Source organism: Neltuma alba, unplaced genomic scaffold (assembly GCF_004799145.2).
Source record: "Neltuma alba isolate B1F8T4 unplaced genomic scaffold, ASM479914v2 tig00013258_pilon, whole genome shotgun sequence".
NCBI classification, from domain to species: domain Eukaryota; kingdom Viridiplantae; phylum Streptophyta; class Magnoliopsida; order Fabales; family Fabaceae; genus Neltuma; species Neltuma alba.
In genome coordinates, this window is record NW_021637551.1 from 215,140 (window position 1) to 242,199 (window position 27,060).

At 35.7% G+C, this 27,060-nt stretch overlaps 1 protein-coding gene and 1 long non-coding RNA gene across 3 annotated transcripts; one reads left to right on the plus strand and one right to left on the minus strand.

The window, feature by feature from the left end:
- Positions 1-3,376: 3,376 nt before the first annotated feature.
- LOC114735842 (protein SUPPRESSOR OF QUENCHING 1, chloroplastic) lies at positions 3,377-20,657 on the minus strand. 2 transcript variants are annotated; one of them, XM_028923606.1, is made up of 29 exons: positions 20,249-20,657; positions 19,863-19,963; positions 19,714-19,770; positions 19,533-19,627; positions 18,548-18,647; positions 18,002-18,060; positions 17,737-17,861; positions 17,334-17,466; positions 16,712-16,799; positions 16,504-16,582; positions 16,028-16,088; positions 15,400-15,475; positions 15,212-15,322; positions 13,756-13,851; positions 12,984-13,106; positions 12,395-12,592; positions 12,187-12,291; positions 11,946-12,010; positions 11,411-11,504; positions 10,793-10,950; positions 10,087-10,136; positions 9,873-9,994; positions 9,584-9,691; positions 8,856-8,948; positions 7,781-7,817; positions 6,402-6,649; positions 6,127-6,273; positions 5,528-5,712; positions 3,377-3,742 (listed from the first exon to the last, which is right to left on the minus strand). In XM_028923606.1, exons 1-28 carry the CDS (start codon positions 20,601-20,603, stop codon positions 5,548-5,550), a joined length of 3,249 nt encoding a protein of 1,082 aa, XP_028779439.1. In that variant the 5' UTR covers positions 20,604-20,657; the 3' UTR covers positions 3,377-3,742; positions 5,528-5,547. The 2 variants fall into 2 exon arrangements, with proteins under 2 accessions (XP_028779439.1, XP_028779438.1); XM_028923605.1 differs by lacking the exon at positions 3,377-3,742 and having other exon boundaries at positions 5,358-5,712.
- Positions 9,623-26,804, plus strand: LOC114735845 (uncharacterized). The gene is made up of 4 exons (XR_003739302.1): positions 9,623-9,693; positions 22,136-22,140; positions 22,562-22,566; positions 26,792-26,804. It is a non-coding gene; the product is annotated as an uncharacterized LOC114735845 (long non-coding RNA).
- Positions 26,805-27,060: the final 256 nt, after the last annotated feature.

The window sequence follows — 27,060 nt, forward strand, 5'->3', positions numbered from 1 at the left end:
CCCTCCTTCTCTCTCACCCACACGCATTTCTTTATCCTAATTAATAAATATATTTATTTCTCTGTTCTTTTTTTTTTTTTTTGACCGGAGTTTCTCTGTTCTTAAAACTATAAATAAAGCTCCCGTTTTTTCCATCTTCATGCCTCCATCCTCTCCAATTTGGATCTTCACAGGCTCTGCCAACTATTTCTCCAACAAAGTCCAACTACATAATGGGCACAGGTGACAAATTAATCCCTTACAGGGGAGATATGTAATACTCCTCCAGTTTTAAATAAAAAACTTTTTTTGTAGTTATTAAAAAAAGTCTTTTATTTAGGATTGGAAGAGTATAATTTAGTTCTTAAACAGTTATTCTCAATTAAAATTAACTAAATATATAAAAAAAAGCCGTGTTAATATGTGTGGGAAATGTTGAGAAAAAAATATATCAAGCACTAGAGAGATCGCACTGTGGATAGTGCCAGTCTATTTTGCCCAGAGAAAACATAGTGCAGCTCTGTATAGGTTTGATTTTGCAAATAAATAAGCAAGTTTTATGTGCTCAGCAAACAAATACCACACGGTCAATAGAAGCAATGCACAGGTTTTACATTTCGAAAGATCTGAATCTGATGCTCAAGCAGTCACGGTGTTTCTCACTCTAAAGATCCAAATTACTTTTCCCGGGAACATTATGGATTTGTGTTTCCCCTTTGTCAAGGTACTGTCAGTTGCAGAATTTCCTATTTTCTATCGTAAAAAACCACTCATCTTCCACTACTTTACGGTTCCCCTGCTGATTGAGCACGTTGAATTGTTCCGTGGCTTAGTAGCCAACCTAACTAGAAGAGCGCCATAAGGAAACTGTACTAAGAATAACAAGAAAAATGCCTCGTCAATTAAACAGATAAACATTTGAGAGACTGGCTAACGGAACCATGCAAAAGCAATCAATTTTAATTGATTGCAAATTAAAATGTTTGTGTGTGTAGAGAGAGAGAGGGCGGGGGGGAGGGAAGGTCGGGGATAGAGACCTCACATCGCATGGCAGTTCCCGTGAGGAAAATTTAGGCTTACTTGATTGGACGAGGTGGCCGTAGACAACTCATCTCTTAAAATCTTCCATTATCAAAGTACTATTCTTATTGTGTATTCAGTGTTCTTTTTTTAAAGTTAGACTGAACAAAGAGATACTCTTTCGGTCCTTAATATAGGACTAAATTCTTAAGTTGGTTTTGATCCTAAATATAAGACCCCTTTCTCATATTTATCAATTTTCTTTAAATTACCCCTATGAATACTCCCTTAACCATAATCAAGTAAAAGAGGGAAATGAGGTATTAAGAAAAATGATTATGGTATTTTAGGAAAAATGTGTCACTTTTCTTATAATTAACTAATTTATCTAACTTCCTTAATCTAATTAAATTAGTTAAATGAGTCTTATATTAAGGATTGGAGGAGTATTATAAACTTTCAATAGCCACGGGGGGCATAAACTATTCCTAATTAATTCAAACTCAAAGAGGAGAGTTGGTTTTCGTAGGGATTATGCAGTCACTATTACCTATTCCGTAGCTCTTTAAGCGGATAAGATCTCCCACGCAGCTTCAATCATCTTTCCTTGCTTGCAAAGATAGAACCTCAAGAAAGAGAGAAAAGATAATTTAAGGGATAAAAAAAGGATTACAACATTTACTAGGTTGAGGCGCTAAGCCAAGGGTGTAACTTTCACATGCGGCAACATAAATAGTAATCTATTTGGATGCTTTAGTAGCGTTTGGTGATAACCGATAATGTTGTTTTTTGGACTCTACGTCATTTCACATGTTATTTTTTGCAATAATGTTTTGGATATAAATTTAGAATATTTCTAAATCACTTTAAACTTGAGATTTATCTCTGTCAGATTGAAAACACTAATATTAAAACTCTCACAACAAATGTGCTTTGTGATATTTAAATTTGTCTTTACAAGTTGAGATTGCTTGCATCTTAATCATCAACTTATTGGTATTTTTGTTTGTAACGATGTTATTTTGAGCTTTGTCTATTTACTCATAAACGTTGGAAACATTTTCAAATATGCACGGCACTTTACAGGAAGGTGAAGATTTTAACCCCACAATTTAGACACAATATACAACCCTGAGAGTTCATAGTAGATGTGATCCAAACAGTGATAAGAAAGTCATTTGTCCTTCAAATTCAACGGCGAAGATGGATCATCAGTCATGATCACGAAATCCAATAAAATTAGCAATACACCGCCTTTTCTAAGATAGAACGAAAATCTATATATAACACAACATACTGTTCAAAAGCACTGAACAAATGAAACCGTATCAAAATTCCTAATGTTTAAAGGATGCAATAAAGATTCCATCACGTTCCTTACCTTGATTATTGCAAGGATGGGATGTTGACCCTTTTACATAATACTCAAAATTCAATTCAATTCAATCCAATCTTGATGTCATTGGCATGAATACAAAATTGTCGCCATTGGGTGACATGTAGTTATACTAATGAGGAATGGAAGGAAGGCAGTTGGCGTGCGGGGATAGGTGAAATGGAATGGGGCCAAACTGTTTTGTTTTATTGGGGGCAATGATTAGAGGGCGATGGTCCAGATGAAAGCCGAGACAGAGCGGCTGAAAAGGGCAGGCATGTCATGTGCTTGTTTTATGCCACTTTCCATCATCTCCGCTGGCTAGCCTGGCCTTTCATTTTCTTTTCCTTTCTTTTAATGGAATTGAATTCTACTACGTTTCGTCCGCATTGCCCTCCTTCCTTCCTTCCTTCCTTCCTTCCTGTACCCTCAACCCCCCCCCCCCCAAAAAAAATTCAAGAATATGTTGTGTTCTGTACATAAATTCTGCATTATTGACACCACACAGTGTAATTGGTTTCATATATGAGATAAGGGCAACAATAAAATAATAAGGAGCAGGAGAGGGTTGGTGGTAATGGGATATTGGAAGCGAATCTGAGCAAAAGATCAGATCAGCACCCCCGTGCCCAGATGACATGCCAGAAAGCGTTGCCCCCTTGGAAGAGACAGCCTTTACTGTCCAAGCGCTTCAATTGAGCCCAATCGAAAATATTGGTCTCTCCCAATGATTTTCTCCGCCACCCAAGAAACAAGCAACCCATAGACAATTTCTATCACGAACAATAATAAATAATAAATAATAAAATAATTCGTGCGGATTTTCTGGCAGATAGACATAGTTAAATATCCTCAGCTGGAACGCCTGGTCAAGGAGTTCGTGTTTGATTAACTATTCAATTGGTGATGATTCGTATTTCAATTTCCAAAGCTATCATCATGGACACAAAATAACCTGCACCCAGGGTATAAGATGCATATAAAATATACACGAATGAACAATAAAAGTAAAAGGAGCTTTAACCATTTAGGTCTCACGTTCATAGCTGCTAAAGGGGCGGAGATGATGGGAAGGTGAAAAAAAAGAAGCAACAAATCATATCCTATCTTCTCATAGAATTGCTCTGTTTTTATATTATAATAATAATAATAATAATAATAATAATAATGGATTTGCTCGGTTATTGTTATTATTATTATTATTATTGAAAAAAACTCGTTGAGTTCTAAGACTTGCAAATCCTCAAGTTTATCCCAGTGAGGAAAATATTTGTTCATCTTTCTATCCGCCGTACGCCAATAATTCTACCAATCAACTTCCCTCCGCCCATTTTCCGTGAAGTAACCAATTCGGTGTCAACTTTCAGCCTGGAGACCATTAAAGTATTGATTAGGGATTTTGCTCACGCAAGAACAATAATATAATACGCAAGTTTGGTTAGACCAGGTGACCGCATGAGACAAACAATGAAAGAACATCACTGTGCCTTGTTGCTTCCCAACATGGATTTCCTACGCTAAACATTGAACATGTTAATCGTTTGCTTACCTCTTTTTTTTTAAATACAGGCGTGCCTGTACAAGTCATATTTCATGAATTCTTGACTCGAGGATTATTGGCGGAGAATAGTTACTAGACGTGAGCTTACTCACTTGATGACGGCGTCAAAGCCATTAGATAATTCGATGGCCAAAACTTCTTCACTTTTACCTTCAACATGTTTCTTTGAACGTTACTGCCGTTGTCATTATTTATATTGCAACATCTTTTAAGAAAGCGCCTACCTTTGGATTGACTAACGAATACCATGATTGCGTATCACTGATTATCCCCCGGGTAACAATGGCTACTCTACATTTATTTTTTATTTTTTGAATTAAAGGACATCTTTGTTCCTAAACTATCCCGAGCCTATTTCTTTATCTGAAATCAGTAGTTAACATCAGTGTCTATCAGCTTAAAGAGCAACATTATATTGACCTACATCCTTAAAGGACGATATGGCTCCAAGAAAATAATTTAGGATAACTACATATTTAAACCTTTTCTCAGGGGAACATTCTACATTTAGTCTGAGTCCCATGCTACGGTAAATCGAGCCTAATGATCAAGCACTAAACCCACCACAATCGTGCTTTGCGCCAAACTTTCACCCATTATTGTTATATGCAAGTTGAATGTAGCATTCAGTGGAACTAACGCAGTTGACCTTTTAACTATAACCTAAATACAATTTTAATACTGGACTATTTCTAATATGTGAAAAACGATTTATAAACAATTTTTCAATCATAACTTACAGAATACGAGATAAGTCTATTACAAATTTTTGTTACAAGTGATTTTAAACATAATTCTAAGCAAGGCCTAAAAGTATGTTCTGTGGCAAAACGCAGAACACATTCCAACACTCCCAAGTGAAAAATCATGGGCCATAGAGCATTGAGAAAACAAAATTTTAAACTGAAACAATTTTTTGTTTTTTTTTTGTTTTTGAAAAAGACACGAGAGCTAATGAATGTGATTCCTGGTCTCTCAAAGGAAGAGTGCTCCATCATGCGTGAATAGGCAAGTTTCCCTTTTAAGTTGTACAGACGACTTAAACATGTTTAGTCTTCAGGGATGCTCTACGATTTATTTGTTACTTCGCAAAAAAAAAAAAAAAAAGAAAGAAAAAAGAAAAGACGTCTTAAAGATCCAAAGTTTTAGTCTATGAACATAAGAACATTCTTCCCCCCTTGGTTCGAATTTTGATAATAAAGCATTTAGTTGTCAGACGCAAATTCCCTCGGTGATTTCTAGTTTGACTCGGGGGTGGAATGAAACATTCTTACTCTTTTAGCTTTTTGTGATAATTGTGAAATGTTACTAGTTATATAGACTATAGCATAACAGCGCAGAGTGTCTGCTTCGTCTGTTACCCAATTCATTCTCTGCTTATCCACAAAACAGCCATCTTGATAATGATTACGCGCTATTGAATTATTTTTCCAAAACAGAAAAAATATGATTAAGTGAAGATGACTGCCGCAGGAGAGTGGCCAGACAATTCTTAATTAATGTTAAACTATAAAAAGATCATGAGCGAACCTCAAGCATTTAAATATCACATGTTGCAGGAAAAAAGAGGAGAAAGGGATCAGGAGAGGTACCGCAAAACGTGGTTAAAGAGTCAAGGGGCAACGGGCTGTGGAAAGGTACTAGCTGAAGCTTTGGGTTTGACCAAATGCGAAAGTGTGACATCTGCTGGGGCAGAGTTAGGTTCTGCCTCTCGGAAAGGCACCTCGAACTGTAAGGATTGATACAAACAAACCTCGTCTTCCTTGCAATAGTAAATCTGAGAACACAGAAGGTATCAATTTTTTTTTAAAGAAAAAAAAGCTACTGAAATAACAACACTTCCATTCTCATTATTGCATTCTCAACAGTAACAACCACACACAAGACTTTCTGAAACATCGAAAATGTTTTTTCTATTTTGTTTAGAAATAGAATTCTTGAAAGTATACACTGTTCTACTAGAAAAAGCTACTATTTCCTCCAATAGCTCGAACACATTTTGATTTTCACTACGAGCCATATTTAAATTCGGCCACAAAATTGATATGGTGCCCAGTTCTATACCGTTTCATCCATAAGCCCACCCTCAATTATCTTGCTGTTGGTTTTTAACCCGATCCGTTGACAAGGCACTCTATTGGACCATTAAAGCAAGAGCTAGCCAACCCGTGAGTGCTATGATAAGCCATACCTTGCAATTAATTCTTCCCATTGACGACGAAGTAGATGATCTCTGAAAATGAAGAGTTGCAGATCCCTCATCAAGGAATCCATCCCGGGGTTCAACATTGACGGCATCTTCAGGTTCAATATCAACGCTAAATCTACTACGTGCTTCCTGGCAATGGGGTTTGGGGGAGTAGTTAAAACGATATAATAAATTCATTTATAAAGGAAAGACTGTAAATATTCTATTGATTATAATCACATGTTAGAGTAATCCAAAGATAGGAGAATTATGAGGACCTTTGAGAAATGGTACTCATTTGGCAATGATACATGAATAGATAAGCGCCCTTCATTTGATGAAACGCCATTGGTGGTGATGGTCACCGTGTCTGCCGATGATCGTCTCCTTAGACGTTTAAAGGCCCTGGATTTAGGTGAAGGAGGTTGAAAACCTTTAAGCTCTAAAGTATGGAGTTCCAAACTTCCGTTGTTTAAATCGAGATATCGGATTAAGCTGTTGTTTGTATCGGCTATGAATAGTCTCCCTGAAAGATGAGAAGAAATACTTTCAAGCTGAACCTCATTATCTTACATTCGGTGGAAAAAAATTTGACGCCATACCCTAACATTTTTTTCATGACCAAGATGTACCAAAAAGTTGATATGCAGATGTCATGTAATAAAACGAATGCATGCACATGCAACTTTCCTAGATCTGGAAACTTCATCTCTTTTTTTTTCTTTTTTTTGAGCAGAGGAAACTTCATCTCACAAGGGTTTTAGAAACAGCTGAAAGCACCTAAAAGAAAGAAACTAGGAGTTGAGTCATAAAAGGTGTGTAGATATTAGAATATTTTCTGATTAATGTAGATAGTGTTAATATTGTAGAATTGGATATTATTTTGTTATTATGAGCCAATAATATCTAGGCTCCTCCCTCCTCTATATATAAACCCCTTTTATTTTATAGGCCCTGTATATATACCCCTTTGCTGGCCTTGAAATACACAAAAGATTTATATTCTCTTATATTCTTCTATAAAAGGCATGCCATTATGTACTTAAGAAATTACTTTAAGTTGATGTTCAGAAAAGTTACCATTTTGTGAAACTCACTTAGCCATATCAATAATGAAGTTTATGAAAAGAATTGAATCGAGGTGACAGCAAATCCACGTGTCACGGAAGAAAGACAAAACAGTATGCAAGTAAGGCCAAAATTGAATAGTATAGAAGAAAAATTGTAGTACGTGGTAGAATAAAAAGTCTAAAGTTTGATGATAACGGAAGGCTAGACTATGAGTATTTTCAAAATAAGATTAGGGACTGGTTGAGCATAATGTGAGAAGATTGGGCCTTGTGAAAACCACAAGAAAGTTATATAATTTTGAAAGAGTTATCATTTTGTGAAACTTCAAGCTCGGTTATGTATGCTATGTATTGAACAGCGGAGAAGGTAAGGCCTAAAGCCATCAAAGGAGCAAGTTCAGTGCAGTAAGCAGGAGGTTTTATGCAGTATTATAAAATAATTTTATGCCTAAACGTCAATGAAATAGGAATGGCTAATAAGCATTCCTGAAATGAGATTAGGCCAGGCGGAGATCACCACATTTACAAAACATATAAATGTTCAGCTAAAAAGACCAATGAAGTATTTGCAGCGAAAAGAGAAATACCATTATTCCCTTCAACAATTCCAGAGGGTTCGGAGAGCTGCAAGAACAATGACAAACATATTAACATATATCTGTAGCTACAAAAGCGAGCAATAACACATTTGTCAAGCAGTGTTTTCCTTTTACTTGGATGTATGGACGCTCATGACCTTTTACAGAGCATATAAAAAAGCTTGGTTCACCCTAAAATAGGATTATTAGAGCATTGAATCTAACAAAGCACATGCATCCAGACACGAGGAAATTTTATATCAGATAATTAGTATACAACATATAAGCATTATAAACAAGACTGTTGTTTTTACAACCTTAATAGGGATAATAACGTAATACAAAGACAAAACAAAATATTCAAAACAAAAAAAAAACAGAAAACAGTAAACGGCCATCTACTTTAAGCTCTCCAAAACTGCTGCATATTGTTACGATGATAACCATAAATAAACATAATATGACCACGTCTCTTCTCTTTCGCATGCCTAGGTGAAACAGATAGAAGACGAAAATGAATGAAACAATTGCACCTTAGATTCCAAACCTAGGAGAATTCGTTTTTTCTTTTTATGAACCTGTATCTACAGTGCTTGATCTCCTAGAGCTCACAAAACTTTAATTATTCCGAGACTAACTCTGTTTTTCAAATTGTTGGCAATGGTGAATATTATTCAAAATATATTATTTTTCTATTTTAAGGATTATACTGTATCTTTCAAGATCAGCCCCAGATATCTAATATCATTAAGCGTTGGCATCTAGGTTTAGTATTTTCTATTATTTTACATTTCTTCTCTTCCTTGTTTCTTGGTCTACCACCACTTGCGGTAGTCTTATATCCTGTATCAATACATTATAGAATAATATACTGAAAGCCTGAGTCATTTTTTTCTCAGCGACTTCAAATCGCTCACAAATGATTGGTATTGTCATAATCATGTGCCTTTATTACAGTACAAAAAGGAATAAAGTCAACTGCAGAACATCTTGCATAGACAATTCAACTATTTAAAAGAATAATCAAGATGATAATTGAATGGACACTGACATTTTGGTAGATAACATGGAGTGCAATACAAACCTGAGCTACTACAGCTTTTCCATCCCTAAATCCAGCTTTCCCTGTTCCTACAATTGTGCTAACTCTTTTAGTAGCTGGATCTAACTTTTTGATCTGAAAAATACACAAAAGGACAAAAAAATAGAAAATTCAATCACTAAGATTACTGAAGCTAAAATGTGGGTTGTGCGTATTGAATCATTCAAAGCAAAATTTTACAACATAACATTTGAAAGAATCAAACTTAGGTGAAGTTTCATAATAAGTATTTTTTATCAGGTTTTTCAATAGACACAAGAAGGAATATCTTTTTTCCTTTTTCAATAATCAAAACATCTGGTGCTGAACTGCAGAAAGAATCCCCTATGTCACTTGATTTAATAACCTGATAATAGCATCTAAAACAGTACTCGGGTATTATCCATATGAAGTTGCCCAAGAGTTTTAGAAATAAATCAGAAATATGTACTAAAAAGTAAGGTGGGGAAAGCCATTGCCAGCTTTGTGGGATTTCATAGAAAAGGTTTTTGTAGGTAGATGGCATTTAAGGTAGTTCAAACTCACAAGAGCCTAAAAAATTGATTCCTTACAATGTATAAGAACAAAGAGAGAATTTGTTGAAAACTTCTAGCAAAAAAAGTTGGGAAATGTTAATGTGAGGTAAAAGTCCTTTCCTAAGAATTTTACAGCTTAAATTATACAGACAAGTTCAATTAACTCTATTTAAATGCCCAGCATGACCTAACAACCTTATGATTGTAGCTGTCTGTGATGTAAATTTGGCCATCTTTTGCACACAAAACTGCCAGTGGATGTTGAAGAAGTACTTCAGAACCTACTCCATCGTGATCACCAAACTGTGGAGTAAAATTGTGAGATTCATCAAGCGAAAGGAGTTCTAAGAAAATGAGCCAAAATAACTCTCTGAAAGACAATCTAATCTTTTCCTTTTGGCCAAACAAAGACAATCCAATCAAAATGAATCAAAATAAAACACAAAATGTGTGAGATTGGTTTATGAATTTTATTTAAAAATACCTTAAACAAATTATCTGGGAAGATTGGGTCACCACCAGCAAGCAACCTCGACCCTCCAGTCTTCAGATCAACGGCTCGGATCGAACTACTCTCACTGTCAGCAATATACACTTCCATTTGATCTAATGAAACAAAATCATGCGCAACATTCATTACTTTGAATGATAACCGAGGCAAATCATCTTCATGAGAAACAGTTCCCGTTAACTGTTACCTTGAGACAATGATATTCCAGAAGGTTGAGCAAATGAGGTGCTTGAGGAGCTTTCTCAATTCAAAGCAAGAAAAAAATATAATTAAAGATAGTTACAGCTTTTAATGATTAAAATTTGTGAAATCACATTTTAACAATTTCAATTTGTAAAATATCAAACATAGTGTAAATAATCTTTTCAATATAATTCTTCAGTTGTACGTGCTAATGTGCATCATTCACTGTCATGTTTTACATTAGCTACAAGTATTTCAAATAATGGTATATTTTCAGCCTAAGTTCTTGAGAAGAAGCACTTGGGTCCCATATAGGTAGAAGTAATGTTTCTTACGATGTTACTCCTTGTTATCATTACTCTAAAATATGTTATTTCATATTAATTTCTCAAACTATGCGCTCAAGGATATTTCCTATTCACAAAATCACTTTTTTCATTCTCTTTCCCTCTCTATCTTTCCGCTCTATATACTAAATGAGGTCTTGGATATAGAGCATTACACTATCCTAATGATTCTCCAGGAGGAAACAAAGAAATGCGCATCAAAAGGGTTGAATCAATATTAATAGACACGTAGCAAATATATTCATCAGAGAATTAACCACATTAGCATAAATTATAGCACAAAGATGAATCGTAATGCTTGTAATAAAGTACTCAGGCATCATAGCACTCAAATATTTCAACTATCTATCTTTGATATCATACCTTGATCCATTTAAATTCCTCTCATAACCATCACCACTAAACGCTTTTGTAATTCCATCTAATAAATTGTGCTCCCATATCTGATGCTGGCCAGCCATGGCAATATAAATTTTTTCTTCCACAGGATGAAAGCATAAATCCCAAGGGGAATTGAGGAGCTGTGAAAAAAAGGAAAGATTAAAATGAAAAATATGATGGCTTCAATATATTTAAGGAAGGACGCAACTTATGTTGTTTTTATGCAATTGATGTCAAGATATCCAATATATACAAAACAAACATGAAGTAAGACAAATTAAGGTAGGGTTTAGATTTTTTTTTTTTTTAACTCAAGTTCTCTAATAAAAAATATAATAGGCGGACAATTTTTAGAGTTCAACACCAACCGAACGGTCTTTCAAACATTTTCTTGAAAAACTTGACAGAAAACGCCTAAGGAATTCTACCTAAGTCTTGTCCTCAAGCTTATGTGTGCCATGCAATATTCAAATAGAAGCCACATGGATAGACAGACAGATAAGAGTGAGAGAGAGATAAAAGAACGTAATTTTGTGTTTCATCTAGTTATAAGCCATCGTAAACGTCAATTAACCTCAAATTTTTGCCAACCACATTTACCTGAGCAGCTCCTTTCCCTCCACCAGAATAGTCAGAACCTTTGGTCCCATTTCCAGCAAGCGTTCGTACTTTCTCATTAACAAAATCAATCTCTCTTCAAGACCAAAAGTAGACTTGTTAGGCGCAGTTTAAGAAATTGTCTCATTGCAGAGTATACTGGTAAGCACGCTCTGACGGTAGTTAGCACTAACAGATTTTGGTCCTCCCATGTAAAGGAATCTTACCCAGGTAATTTCACTTTGTATTTTACTTCTTCTTTTACCTAAGTATTTCTTTCTCTTTTCTGCTCTCACACAATTTCAGCTCCCTTCAGAAACGTCTAATGATCTCACCCGGAAGCCCACAGATCCTTCTTCAGAATTGGTAGGAAAAAATTGATACAAAATTCAAGTAGGATCTTAAGCCTGGTTAATAAATCTTGGTACCGTGCTCTTTGGGGTAAAATCAAGTTATCAAAGGGCGGTGAAACTGTTTTGGCTTATTTAAGTCAGCAACAAAACAAAGTAAAAAGAAAAGTTCTAAAGATGTCATATACCTTAAAGCATGGTTTTCAGTGTCTGCAACATAAAGGATATTTTGCTTTGCATTATAAGCAAGACCCTTGGAAAAGAATAACCACAAAAAACATGATGTGTTAAACATGGATCAAACAAACTAAGCAGCAACAACCAGTGCAAATGAAAGACTTGTCACAATGAATTAAGAATTTGATAAATTACAAGCTCAATTATACTGTACTTTTTTTCTTTTCTTTTCTTTTTTTTCCCAATTCATACCTGAGGGCGGTTAAAAGTAGCACCATCAAATGAACCATCCTGGAAGCCTTCCTCTCCACTGCTCCCAACTTGTACAACAAAATTCCCATCTAGGTCGGTTACCACCTAGTTTCCAAGCATGATCAGGCAGCTTTATAGTGATTTAGGAAATACAGATTACTTCCATAAGAAATGATCAGAGAGATAGAGAGAAGGAGAGGGAACTCACTATGCGGTTATGGTTGCTGTCTGAAATAAAAAGTCTGTCGTTAAGGACATCAATCGCTAGCTTTCCTGGAAACTTCAACGGAGATGTTGCCAGGCGAGGATCGTTGTCTTTCTCAAAACTCAGTGTAAGTGGTTTATTGTCCAACATATTCTGTTTTCCATAAAACAGAAGAGCTGCCTCCACGAAATCATCAAGATCCTATGCAACACAGGGGGGAAAAAAGTTACTCACTTGTACACAAAGTAAAACAATAGATAATAAGGATTGTACTTAGTACATATTTCATCATATCGTTACTGACAAGTATCCTCACTAAAACACGAAATGCATATTATTTCCAGTAATAACATGACAGGTACATGGTCTAATTGGGGAACCACATAATTATTTGCAAAAATCATACACTTGATCAGAATTTATTTAACCAGAAAACACAACGCTCATGTTTCATTTATCTCTTCGGTAATCCACTCTAATTGGATAAGAAAATCCTGGCCCAAAGGCAACAACTACATCTATTTGAGCAATGGTCAGACCATGACCATTAGAAGGAGCCTAACATAGTTGAAAATGAAATTTTCCCCAGTACCTTCTTGCGACCTTCTCCTGAAATTTGTGCAAGGAGATTACCATTAGGCCCAATGATAGCAAATGTTGGCCACGAATTTATGCCTAGCTTCCGCCAAAGATACATATCTCCATCATTGACAACCTGCATTGGAGACAAATGAGAGATCAACGAGAAAGGGCTTTCTTAAGCAAGCGGCGTGAGATGACAGCCTCAAGAGATGAGAGGCATAAATTGACTTGATCAATTCATAATAGAGGTAAAAGTTTAATTAGGTTACTGAAAACATCAAGTTTAATTGTACAAAACATCCAATAGTGTCGGGTCAAATCTTTTAATCAATTCTATGATTTATAAAAATCAAGTTAACATGGTCCAATCACTAACAAAAACCTGGAACTGCTTACGTGTAGCACATGGGCGACATTGTAATTCTTCCAAAGCACAGAATTTAGCTTACAGTAAAATTTTCAAAGATATAGGATGTAAACTTACTGCGTAGCCAGGATAAGTTGAATTTTAAAAGAATATGTTGCAGGAACTTAATGACACGAGACGGAGTAATCTACAATAACAAGAAACCAAACTAATACACAATAAAAAATTTTCCTCAGGCTTATTAAATTATCGCGCAGGTTGCCCAATATGAAGCACCGAAGCAGACAACGAAGGCTGTCAGATATAATTCTTCATAAGCCAAATAAATGAAAAGTTTCCAAAATTATCACAAAAGGCAAACTACCATATTTCCCAGCAAAACACCGTGAAATATACATTCCCACTTCAGACTTACTGGATGAGTGATGTCATAGCGGAGCACTGCATTGCGAATGGCTTCAGAATCTTTCTCGTTATCAAACTTTGCAGAATGGACACCCACAACGACAAACTGAGACGACATAAGGCAGACATCAGATAACCGATATCAGACGACGTTCGTATTGTGTTGCAAAAAGATTAATTAGAAACAGATCTTGTTATTAACACAGAAGAATATTCCACAAATGGGCATGTCTCGAAGAAAAAGAAAAGAAATATACGTAAATGGAAGCATAGATAACTACGACATTTTCACATCTTTTTTCTCCTGAACTAAAACACTTCCACCGCGCTAAGATTAAAGGAAAGAATAAACGCTCCGCAATCCCTTGATTTTCCTATGGAGAGAAATGATGGGCCCTGAATTAAGAGAGTTTTACTTTAGGAAGCATAGACGGACAGGAACAGAGCGGACAATTAGTTAAAGAGTCACTATATATCATTTTCTCTGACAGTTTTTGGGAAGTGTTAGGCATTCTGGGTCAGTGGACACTCGGAAACGAATTAGTCGTAGTGTTTCAGGTATGGGGAAGTTTATAAGGCAAACGAATTAGTTAGGAAAATTTGTTTATTGCACTGTTGAATCTCCATCTCTATTTGAAGATAACATTAAATATAAGCTGCTTGAAGTAACATAATCTACTTGAAGTTAAGGAGAAAACGATGAGACCCCAAATGAAATGCCGAAGATTGTATGATGGGGCATGTTATACGGGGCCCTAATACTCGATTTATAATAATACTATCACTGCACAGACGCTCATTCACTTTAGAAGCAATACAAGCAACTATTTCCTAAACCTACAAGTCTACAACACTTCTAAATTCCTCATATCTCTTTGCATTCTATTTTCATGAGGCTCCTCTACATATATAAAGTAAAAAACTTGTGCCCAGCTCCCTGGAAGGTGGAAAATTTGTGAAAGACGAAGAAAATTCATGGCAGGTTTGAGGTTTTTTTTTTTTTTGGGGGGGGGGGGTTTTACTCCCTTTAATAACGGTTTGTCGGTTTCTACAGGCCTCAAGAGATATTTAAAATCTGATGTAGATTGGGGTTTCCAGGGGAAGCTATATCACACACACGCACCCACACACACATAAAAAGCTGCAGAGTCAAGGATAGTCATTGATTAATTTAAAGAAAAATAAGCGTAACTTCATTAAACAGATTATGAAAGCCATTTATCTCTTATTTTCTCTGCATATGACAATGCTAAGCACTTTTTAATTATTGAATAATATGTTTGTCAATGTTCAGCAAATACCAACCAAGACACGAATATGCATCAAATACCAAATAAAGGATGTATGAAGGCATGAATTGGAGAAAGAACACTTGCAGTGGAAAAATCTAGAAATTTTGATCCTCGAAAAGAAAAGTTTCATAACCAGTGTAGTATGACATCTGAAACTGATAACAAGAATTGTACCGGCATATTTTTGTATTTCTTTTCCAGATAATCCAGATCTGGTAACACATGCATACAATTGATACAACAGTAAGTCCAGAAATCCAGCAGAACCACTTTTCCTCTCAGATCCTGCCAAAAGAAGTAATCGCATTCAATAGGTACAGATATCATTCTCATGAGATTATAATTTAAGTTGAACAGAGTACCCTGCCAAACTGAAGGGGGGATGTATTCAGCCAATCAAGTTTAGGCGGAAATTCTGGAACAATCTGAGCATTTCCCCTTAAACAGTAAAAAGAAACAAATTATATTATAATATCATAAAAACACAGTAAACTTCCTTTATATTAAAAGGCACCCAATTACTTTCTTTCCACTGTCAACTTTGACATAGGTGGACAGCCCGGTGCATGAAGCTCCTGCTATGCACAGGCTTTGGGTCCTGCTATGCGTGAGAACCAAAGGAGAGACATACTCAGATAATCAAAATAAAGAAATCACATGAGTATTTGAACTTTCCCTCGTGCCCTCAGACATAGAAAAGAAATTAATTTTCGCACCATAATAACAATGAGAGATTCTTCCCTATAAGCAGCTACGACTTCCCTATAAGCAACTACGACTCTTGGATGGTAACAAGCACCCAACTTCAAAGTTAACTTACATCCCCTTCTTCCAAAAAAAAAAAAAAAGGAAGGTATAATACGAAAAAATCAACTGCAGATGATATTACTTTCTGGATAGCATTTTTATATGAAAAATTAAATAAATGATGTGACTAGCGTGACAAACTGATAATCATTAGAAAAACATGGGTAATAAATCACTATTTACCTGGCTTCCAGATCGGCTATGTAGTTCATAAATTGCTGGATCCTATCAGATCTTGATCTGCCTAAACCAAAAAAAAAGGGGGTAAAATCATGGTGCTTACTTCATCGTCTTACCCAAAAGCAGTGAGAAAACAGAAAAAGAGGAGCATTAAAAGAGTCATTACTGGTGAAGATGACCAAATATTAGACTTATCGTTAAAATATAAGCTTCAAAGGTCCTGCCTGACAGCTTAAGTTTCTAGATCGGCCAGCTTCTTGAAATGACCAGAAAGATTCCATTATTTCATGTTCCAGAATTAGAACTCGGAACTTAGAGACAAGGTGCGTTTCAACCATTGTCCAACACTTAGGACTATGGCTCTGACATCCAAAAATATAAATAATACCATCCATGGACGAAATTAAGAATATAGTAAAAAGAGAAAATGTACAGCTTATGATTAGATGTAGATAATTTCTTTCACAGCATGCGATTACCTTCATTTTGCTCCAAAGAAGGTTGGCTTACACCAAACAACAGATTCCAAATAGCTTTAGGGGAAGCATACTGCATTGCCTGCAAAAACCAGTAATTCTAAACAATGAACTTGCACCCTCAGAAAAAATTAAAATATAAAAGTGAAGATTCTGGCATATATATGCATCATTCACGCTCTGCAGCATATATTGTGCAATATAATCATACCTTCCAGTTATTTACAGCGAAGACGAGGCAAGATATAGCAATACCCAGGCTTCCAAATCTCATTACATCTCGTCGAGAACCCTGCAACCTGTCCAACAATAATTTCCATGGCCTCGTGTGATAGTTACCCACATTATATCATTCCTAGGGAACGCATTTAATAGGAATTCTCCCATGGGTACTTGTTATATAATATTATCATTATCATCTTGAATTAAGACATATATGAAAGCTTTGGCTGAAGTCTAAAAGATCAGACGTGGGAGCACCCTATGCACTATTATTTAGGGAATTTTGCTTCCCCTAAACTAACCTTAATAAATGCATCATCTTTTAAAGAGAGAAAGGTTAATAATGTTAAGACGAATCCCTGCATGCAAGGGGCTATAAAATCTGGATCAACTATGCAAAATCTCATATCCCGAGGCCAAGTGAACCAACTTATTTTATTAATCATCACGCTTAGAGGCATTATTCTTGATGTTTTCTGTCAGACGTTCAATAAAAATTGTGATTGAAAAATCAATAAAGAAAGCAAGACCACAAGAGGATTTATTAAAAAAAAAAAAAAAAAAAAGTCAAACATTATCAGGTGATCAGAATTAACAGAAGTTTGGCTAACCATTTCCTAGGAAAAATCTCCCCATCGGCACCACTTGTAGTCTTGCTAAGTCCGTCATATGAATTTCCAGCAAGCATTGCGGTTGAAGTTTGAGTGGAATCATCAAAAGACTGTGGCCCCTGCATCCTCTTATCTGCAATGGCATGTCTAGATAAGACTTCATGCAAAATAGAATCAACAGTACGAGCATTATCCAAGAACAACTGTCTGCAAAATTACTATCTTGACTGAAAAGTTCAATTTGATGAAAACATGCAATATGATATTCTTAAGCATTTTTCCCATTGATAAAAGGGCATTGTGATACAAAGAGTATCCAGTACTCCATTCTGTAGCTTTACCATTATACACCATAGGTGATAGATAAAGATGAGGATTACAGCAAACTCTCAGGACTACATACTATGGCCAATAGAGCCACCACTAAGAATATCATCAAGTGAAACACTTCCTATATCATCACGGATAAGTGTTGGGTCTGCAGATTCTAACGCCTCATCTGATAGTGTGGTCCTGACTGCTATGCATCTGCGAACAACAAAAACAACAAGAAGCTGACTACAAAGTAGTTTCATAGTTATACTCTTCGATTGCATGAACATACACTGATTTTTGGCCCCAAGAGATTCTAGTTTATGTAGGAAACTTTATGTTTATACTCAAAATACCTCATCTGTGCAGCTTTAGCAGCCTGCACTCCGGCCAATGCATCTTCTATAACAATACACTGACAAGAGATTGAAGAAGATTACTTTTGGCAGAATGTCAATGCTAACTTAAGACAAAATAGATTCTACCGTCCACACAAGAATATTCAACTTCATAGTAAATGATAGCAACATCAAATCACACAGAAGCAAATATTCAGTATTTTTGGAACTAGGCCAGCAAACATCATAATATACCCGTAGCTCACTAAATCTAGTTCACAATTGCAACATTCAAAACCTCAAAGAAAATTTTAGTTTATCAAGAAACAAAGTCAAGACAAAAATTTCCAATTAGTTGAGAAATTTCAAGAAATTTATCATCATTATAAAACAACGAACAGTTTGATATTCTTCTTGACTTGTGTTTGTCGCTATATATTTCTGTTGTCCTACTAACAACAACACACAGCCACCATTTAAGTTGACCCCCACGGAAAAAATAAAGAATAAAAATGGAAACCACTTGCAATTTGCATCTCCAAAGAGCACGTTCAATTTGTATACCTCACTCGGGGGCACATTCAACATTCTTGATGCAGCCAAAAACATATCAGGAGCAGGTTTCAATTTCTCAAAAGCGTCTGCAGACAAAATGGCATCAAACCTGATAGGGGAAAAACACAGGCAATAATAAGAACAAAATTGATGCTAAGTAGATCACAACTTAAGTTAACAGATTAAGTCATTCTTGAAAACTAAGAATATTTTTCTTTGCACTTTCATCATCAAAGTCTTAAAACCAATCTTGGCATACAATATGCGGTACACACGCATTCCATCTTGGATTATTATGGTCTTGTGAAACAAATAGAAGATATGTATGAATGAGATGTCCAGCAACAAAAATAAGGAAAATGGATGAATAATGGTATGGAACTCCCACCCCTTCAGCGATCTCAAATATGTCGACATCAATAATGTCAATGGATAGTAGAGATTACATAAACACTATCACACCCATTAGATTCTATCCATTTTTCCCTGAAGAATTCTCCATGATATATCTCATTCATGCATAATATCATAAAATATAATAACAAAGTTCTGGCTGCTACTTAGTAACAGCGACCAATCTGAAAATGCATCTGAAAATGTCAGGTTTGGATAAATGCCCCATTGAGGTTATCACAATCTTAAAAATGAAATTTGTCAAGGGGAAAAAAAATCAATATTGTATATAATTCCTTGGCCAATTAAAATATGTCTATAAAGATCAATAGAAATTCCCAAAATTAAAAAGAAAAAAATAATCTCATTTCTTGTGTCAATATCTGAAACCCTCTCCCAGGATACATACACTGTGGAATAACTCATATCAAATGTCAAACTCGTAACTCCTCATGCAAAACCCGCAAAAACAAACAAGAGCGGTTTACTGAGAAATAAAAAAAACATTAAATTAATGACATGACTTGCACGTGAGTAATAGTTAAATATTATCTCCATGAGTCCATGAAAATTCAATAAGTCACGCAGTGTGTTTGCTTACAATGACGGTGGTAAGGCAGCAGCAGCTAGATTTGCATTAACCTTTACACGGTCAGCGCTTGATGCAACAGCAACTTTAAGGCCTTTTTCTTTGCACTGTCATATGGTAGCAAGTCCTCTTTAATCCAATTGACAAGGGACGAGGTGATCAGATAATGTCAATCGTTGCTAGTATTACATACCTGAGAAATTAGTTCAAGGGCACCTGGGAATCCAATTGCAGACTCTGGTTTTGCATACTGTGAGAAGAAGTAATAATTTAGGCGAAGTTACTTAAGACTAAAAAAATCAAAAGCATCATCAAGTGAAATATAAAATATAAATTGTGTACTTTATCTAAATAGATTTCATAGAATCTCTTTTTTGCAGCTTCTGTGTCAAATCCTTTAACTCCCTTGAGAGAGGCAACAGCTCCCAAAAAGTTTGCTTCGCCTGTCATGATTAAAGGATGAAATGAATAATAGATAATACAAAAGGCTCTTCAATCAAGCTTCACAACCCAACAAAGCAAGTAATGTTTGCCCAAGAACATGATGTATCAAAGCAAATGAGAATCTCTGCGAAAGCTAAAATACCAGAGGAACAATTAGCACAAGTTAACTTCGAGAGATGGTCGGCTAAAATTACTGTTTGATGTCTCATCGAGAGCGAGAGACACTGAAACGAAAATCAGTTAAAGAATTGGACGGCAAGGAAATCAAAAACCAAGAAAAATACCGGTTCCCCTGAATGGGATAAAATCCTCCCCAGTGACTTGGACGCCCAGCTCTGCAAATACATCAACGGCCGCTCTTCCGGAAATGATTTCACTGTTGCAGAGTACACCATCCATGTCAAACAACACAGCAGAAACCTTTCCCCATTCACTTGCAGAATTTTCTACCGCACCTTTCTCTTCCACATTGACGCAAGCTTTCAGCACCAATCTTCGAGACAAAATGGTCCGTTTTGATCTACAGTGGAAGGATCGGAGGAGAGGGAGTGATATAGGTCTCAGTGCTTTCTGATTGAGAGGGAATAAGAAGGTCGTTGTAGGCCGGGATAGGGAGGAGTTGAACGTTTTCGAGGCCATGGGCTCAACCGATTCTGTTGAGTGGGCGGGGATGGTATTTATTTGTAGTTTTTGTGACCGAGATTGTCCTTGTGTTTCTCTTTATCCTGGTCTGGTTTATTTGTTTTCTTGGAAATCTGGTCTGTGGCTCTGACACACGAGTCGAGGATTCCAGGGGTATTCTTGGATTTAAATTTTTGTGATAGGTATACGTTATCTCCTTTCGTGGCCACAATAATTTCCCGTTTTTATACTCCAATGCGCCGCGCGCTCTCTCTTTTGGCGCGTCTTTTCTCATCAGCCCGTTAGAAAGATATTTTTTTTTTCTCAGCAATAATTGTTTCTCCCTTCCGTAATAATTACTACCTCTGCTCCTTAATATATAATTTTATTTAATTTTTATTATAATTTTAAATATAAGATTTCAATCTATTTTATTTTTATATTTATAACTTTTTTTTAAAGATAGTCTTTTTAATAATGATAGTCTTTTTATTAGTAAGGATATTTTATGAAAAATAATATCTATTTATTACAAATAACTAACTTAATTTATTTTTTTAATCTCCTCAAATTAGTTAACTAGCTCTTATATTTAGGACCGGAGGTAGTATTATACATGTGTGGGTATTTTTCAAGTGTTTTGTAAAATGTGAGATGCATTGCATTGTTTATAATTTATAAATTCTTCAGTGTGTTATGAATTTTATGTTTAATTATTATCTGTTTTCTTTCCCTTTTTTCCATTTGTCTCCAATTCTCCTCTCTCTTAATTTTTTACAATATAAAGAGTTATGTGCAATCACATTTATATTATGTTTGGTTGTGAGTAATTTTTATTGCTATCGTTACTAATATCATTATCAGCATGGGCTAATTCACAAATAGACCGTGTATTATCTGTTCCGGGGCAGAATAATTCTTTTGACTGTCTCGAATCCAAGATCGCTGAATCAGATTTTTTTTTTTTTTGGTCCAACGCTGAATCAGATCTATCTATCATAAAGTTTGGAATTTTCTCGCAATTACATGATCGATTATAATCACGTATTCCGATCATAATTGCCTGTTAACACCCTGTCAGGAATCAAATGCCAGGCCATCTTGAAAGCATGTCGCCGTTGAAGTGAGATTTGATGGAATGATGTTATTTTGTTCGGGTAAAAAAAAAAAAAAAGGCCTTGCTGACTCAACATCTGACATAATTAATTCAAATTGTTTAGGATGAATTCATAAAATTTAAACTGGAACACTCATTTGATGTATTGAGCCCCATAATTTTACAGGACCTTATATCTGATTTGGCTTTGATTGATTTTATCATGATTTTTCTTGAGCAGTAAGTGTCGAAACTTGAGTAATTATCCATCTAGTCATTACACGACTAATGAGAACACATTCATAGAATGGTTATTTTGTTAGTGAGATATTAGCTACTGTATATAAGTTAATCAATGGGCAGATACTATTATTACGACCATCTTAACGAACAGCAGGAAGAACCCCCAAACATCTCAGTGAGTAAAGGATAGAACCGCTCATGATTGATCGAGTCCCAGTCTGAACTTGCGAGTCTAATCACCTAACAATTTATTACGACGCAAGCATGCTTGTCATAATAATACAAAAGGCTCTTTTTTTGCAACATTGACAAAAATCATAACATAATGAAGGGGTGACGATGAGTTAAAAGCACGAGATTTTAAACCAAAAAAAAAATCAACAGCACAAGAAATTCTTAAAAGGACGAACCTTCATGCGCTTTGAGAAGTTTAGCATATCGACGCGGGGAACCGCATCTTCGCCTGGGCCCCCGAAAAATAAAACCCACGGATCTCTTCCACGCCATGCGGTCCCCCGGGCCCCACCAGGGGCAGGGAAAAAAAACCACCGCCCTCTCTCCGCCTCAGCATAATTACTTGAGAGAGATAGTTAACATCGGCACCCAACAATCACAGATGCCGCTAGTAGCCTACTAGTATAAGTGGCGGGGATTTAATGGAGATTCACTCCTCCAGTTAATTAACCTTTTTTAGCTATGTATTTACTCTCTTTTTTTTGGCTAAATACAAATATCTTCTTATTGGATATTCTCATATCATCAGGCACTTTTTACAGCAAGAATTCAAAAAATTCACCATATTATGGGAACCAATCCTTTTTTGTTAAACCCAACTCGTTGATAATTGTTTTTTTTTTTTACTTTGACATGATTAATTAAACTAGTTATAATAGAAACTCAAATCATTATATGCGTATATTTTTGCGGACCAGTTTGTCTGGCGTGATGGTGTTCATCCACGTGTATTTGTTCTTTTGCAGAAAAAAATCAAATACAGTGAGGCCACTCAAAACCCGAAATGGACGAAGCCACGAGAGTCAGGGGAATAATAGAGTGGTGTTTAAGCAAAATGTTGGGGTTCAGGCCCAAAGAAAGCCAAAATGTTGGGCAATGCCTACATCAACCCACTGACGCAGAGCGTATTTTGTTCACAGCTACACATGCATTGATTGCCATTATCTTTTTTTGCATAGATTAACTGTGGCTTCTATTGGCAAGAAAACAAAAAACCATGGCTTATTGTTGATTAATAAAATGCATGATCAAAAAAACCATAGCCTCTTTTACTCCTCTGCGCCCCCCTCCCCAAAAAGAAAAAAGCTCAGATCAACGGAAGATATGATAACTCTCTTTGTCAGATCAAATTGCTACTAGAAAGTCGACACTCATTTTCATTCTTTTTCCTATTTCGTAAAATAAATATCCAGGAACGGTTAATAATATTACGCTTCAAGACCGAGCCTAAAGTGCCCCCTTCCCCCGAATATCCCTCCCCCCTACATTCTCTCTATATTTTCCTCACTGAGATTCGGGCTTAATTAGTTTAAAACGTGATTAGTTGGCATAAAGACTAGGCAGTGCTGACACGTGGAATATTAACGTAATACAATTAACACACTAAAGTCATTGAAATTAAACGCCATCATATAACGAGGCTCGGATATAAAACCCCAAACTTGCTTATCGATTCATCTTCCACCTTCATATGTGTGATCATTTTTATCCCCAGCTAGCTCCCACCACCACCGCATCAACTGAGAATGAAACTACTTCCTCAACTAATCTTCCCTCTCTTTGGGCTCATAATCAGTCGATCATTGTGGGTTGGTCATAGTGCGGCAGGCGATTGTGGCGGGAATCAAATTGCTCATACAATCACTGTTGGTCGATCAAACGGTCAGTTCAAAACAGTTCAAGCTGCAATCGATTCCATAAGCAGCAACAACGTTCGCTGGGTCAAAATTCACATATATCCAGGCAGATATACGTACGTATGTTAAGTTGTTATATTATATCCACTAGCTAGTAACCAGAAATTCTTGCGTGCTTCAAATTTATAAATTTAACCATTTTTAAGTTGGTTTTATGAAGATATTATTGAAATGGAGTAGAGATATATATATTTGTTGTGCAGAGAGAAGGTGCAGGTTCCTTACGAGAAACCATGCGTCTTCCTAGAAGGGGAAGGCAGAGCCGTTACGACAATAACGTACAATAGCCACGAACAAACAGATTCCAGCGCCACATTCTCGTCCATTCCCAACAACGTCGTTGCGGCCGGCATCAACTTCGAGGTCAGGTCAACTTATACGTGCATGCACACGGCAATAATATAGGATGAATCGAACTTTTTATTTACGATTCTTTATTGTTGTTGGGTGCAGAACTCGTGGGATCTATCAGCAGCGTCGTCGGACTTGAATCAAAGCACAGGAGGAAACCAAGTGATACAACCAGCACTGGCAGCGAGAATATACGGGGACAAATCTGCATTCATCGATTGTGGCTTCCTGGGCTTTCAAGATACACTTTGGGATGTACAAGGTCGTCATTACTTTAAGAATTGTTACATCGAGGGCGCGGTAGACTTCATTTTTGGCAATGGCCAGTCCTATTACGAGGTAGTAATAACAGTAGGATGACGATAGCTCAACAAATATTCATTATATTCTTTTAATTTCTGACTGTTTTATTTGATTGACGATGGGCTTCGTGTATATTTTGGCGTAGAATTGTTATGTGAATGCGTCGTTGAGCACGTCAAAGGTTCATGCGGACTTGGGTTACATGACAGCACAAGGTCGAGGGTCGAAGGAGGAGGCAAGTGGGTTTGTGTTCAAAGGAGGTAGGGTTGTTGGAACTGGTCCGGTTATGCTAGGAAGAGCCTATGGTCCGTACTCCAGAGTCATATTTCACGAGACATATTTGGATTCAGTGGTTGCTCCTCAGGGATGGGATGCTTGGAGCCACGTAGGACACGAGTCAGTTTAACTTAATTCTTTCACACGTCTTAATAATATTACTATAACACGAATCAATATTAAATGACAAGTACTAATTAATTAGCTTGACAACAAAATAATGCAGGGGGAATTTGACGTACGCGGAAGTTAACTGTACAGGGCCAGGGGCGAGTTTGGAGAAGCGCGTGCGGTGGGAGACGAAACTCTCGGCCTCGCAGCTAAAGCAGTTTTCGTTATCGTCCTTCGTAAACCAAGATCGGTGGCTGGCGAATCTACCTTGCCCGACCTAGTTGGTTCTTTTTAGCCCTGTAATTAATTTATGTTCTTTTGTAACCCCTTGTGATCCATTAATCAAGACATTAATTGTTTCTTTTGCCATGCTCTCATCGTCTGGTTTGCATGCATATGTAAATTCTCGTTCAGTCTCTCCGAATTTCAATTGATATTTATTATTTCGAAGTAAAAATATCGAAACAATGAAGATCAGAATATAATATCTAGAAATAAATTTTGTTTATACTATCCCTCGTTTTATTGTTATTCTTTTTTCTTTTGGATAAAGGTTTTATTGTTATTGTACGCGTCGCTTCTTTTTTCGTTCTTATGTGATTGACGCTGCTAAAATTTCTGTTAAACCAGGAATCTGTTTTTTGAAAAAATAACGAATAATTACAAATATTAATAAGTCAATTTATCAATTTTAAACTTCTATGTCATACGTCAGTATAAAATAGACCGCGAAAATCTATCCGATTTAGGTTACAGTTGGGAAATTCCTATTTTGCATTTATAATTGAAATTTTACTTCTTTTGGGATTTCGTATTTACGTTCCGAGACCTAATTATTATGAGTTGCTGATACTAGCGGGCTGTGTGTTTATGCGGCGCATGCATCAAACAAGACCCAAAATGACCTTTCTGCGTGATTAGAAACGAACAAACTAATATTTGCCCGCGGGCAATAAAAAAGTGGACAGATTAAAACAACCGCCAGTGGGAAAAAGTCAACCTGCCCCTTTTCTGGCCGAAGAGGGGGGAAAAAACTGCCACTTCATGAAATTGATTTAAACTAGAAATCTCCCACAAAATATACGAAATTGTGCTAGGGTAGATTTGGATTAGCGGTGAAAAAACTGATTATTATTCTAACTAACTTTTATAAGTATAAGTTAGGACAAAAGTCAGTTAGTATAATATGCTTTATGTTTGGATTGACTTTTATAAAGAAGTTAATTTAAGAAGTTAAAACTCATTTAAAAAATTGATAGAAAAGTAAATTTAAATGTGAAATGACTGAAAAGGATATGAGTTTTATAATATATTATATAATTTGATAATTCTTTAAAATAATATTAAAATTTTAATTACAAAAAATAAAAAATTAATTCATTATTAGAAAAGATTTTAAATACTTTAAAAACCTTTATTAATTGTTTTTACTTAACAGAAAATACCAAAATAAATAATTTTTATTAGTAAAAACTAATAAATATTTTACTAAAAATATATAAAATAAATAACATAATAAAATAAACAGTGTGATTATAAATGAAAAAAATGCAAAAATTAAAAATATAAGAATCAAGACGAAAGTTATGACAGGGAAGCTGCAAAAGTTGAGGATGAGGACAAAAATTATGAAGGCAGAAAAGGAAAGAGAAAAAGAACAGGGAGAAGGAGATGCAACTAACACTGGGAGCTAAAAAAGGTAGCTTCTATGATCTAAGCTTTTTTTTCCAGAAGCCAAATGAAAATGAAAGTTGATCCAAACAAACTCTCATTTTTAATTACAACCGTATGCGTATCTCAAGACATGTTTTGAAGACAAAATGGTGATCTAAGTCTATTTTTATGCAACATATTACTTCCTTAAAACATACTACCTCCAGTTATTAATATAAAAGTTTGTTTAACTTTTACTCTGATCATAAATATAAGACCCTAATCCACTTTGTCTTTTATATTTATCTATTTTTTTTCAAGATAATCATCATAATAACAGAAGTTATAGTAAAAACACTTGATTAATACAAATATTGAAAGAAAGACATTACTTATTTATTATAAATAATTAACTTAACTAATTTTTTTAATCTACTAAAATTACTCAACTATCTTTTATACTAAAGACTAGATGGTGAGTCCAAAAAAAAAGAAAGACTAGAGGCAGAAT

Excerpts from the sequence above, each read along its gene's own strand:
- LOC114735842 (XM_028923606.1), bottom strand. The coding sequence starts at position 20,603 with ATGGCCTCGAAAACGTTCAACTCCTCCCTATCCCGGCCTACAACGACC. Across the intron at positions 18,061-18,547 it reads TGAATGTGCCCCCGAGTGAG|TGTATTGTTATAGAAGATGC; the intron begins GTATACAAATTG and ends ATCTCTTGTCAG. Across the intron at positions 11,505-11,945 it reads ACTGAAAACCATGCTTTAAG|AGAGATTGATTTTGTTAATG; the intron begins GTATATGACATC and ends TTGGTCTTGAAG.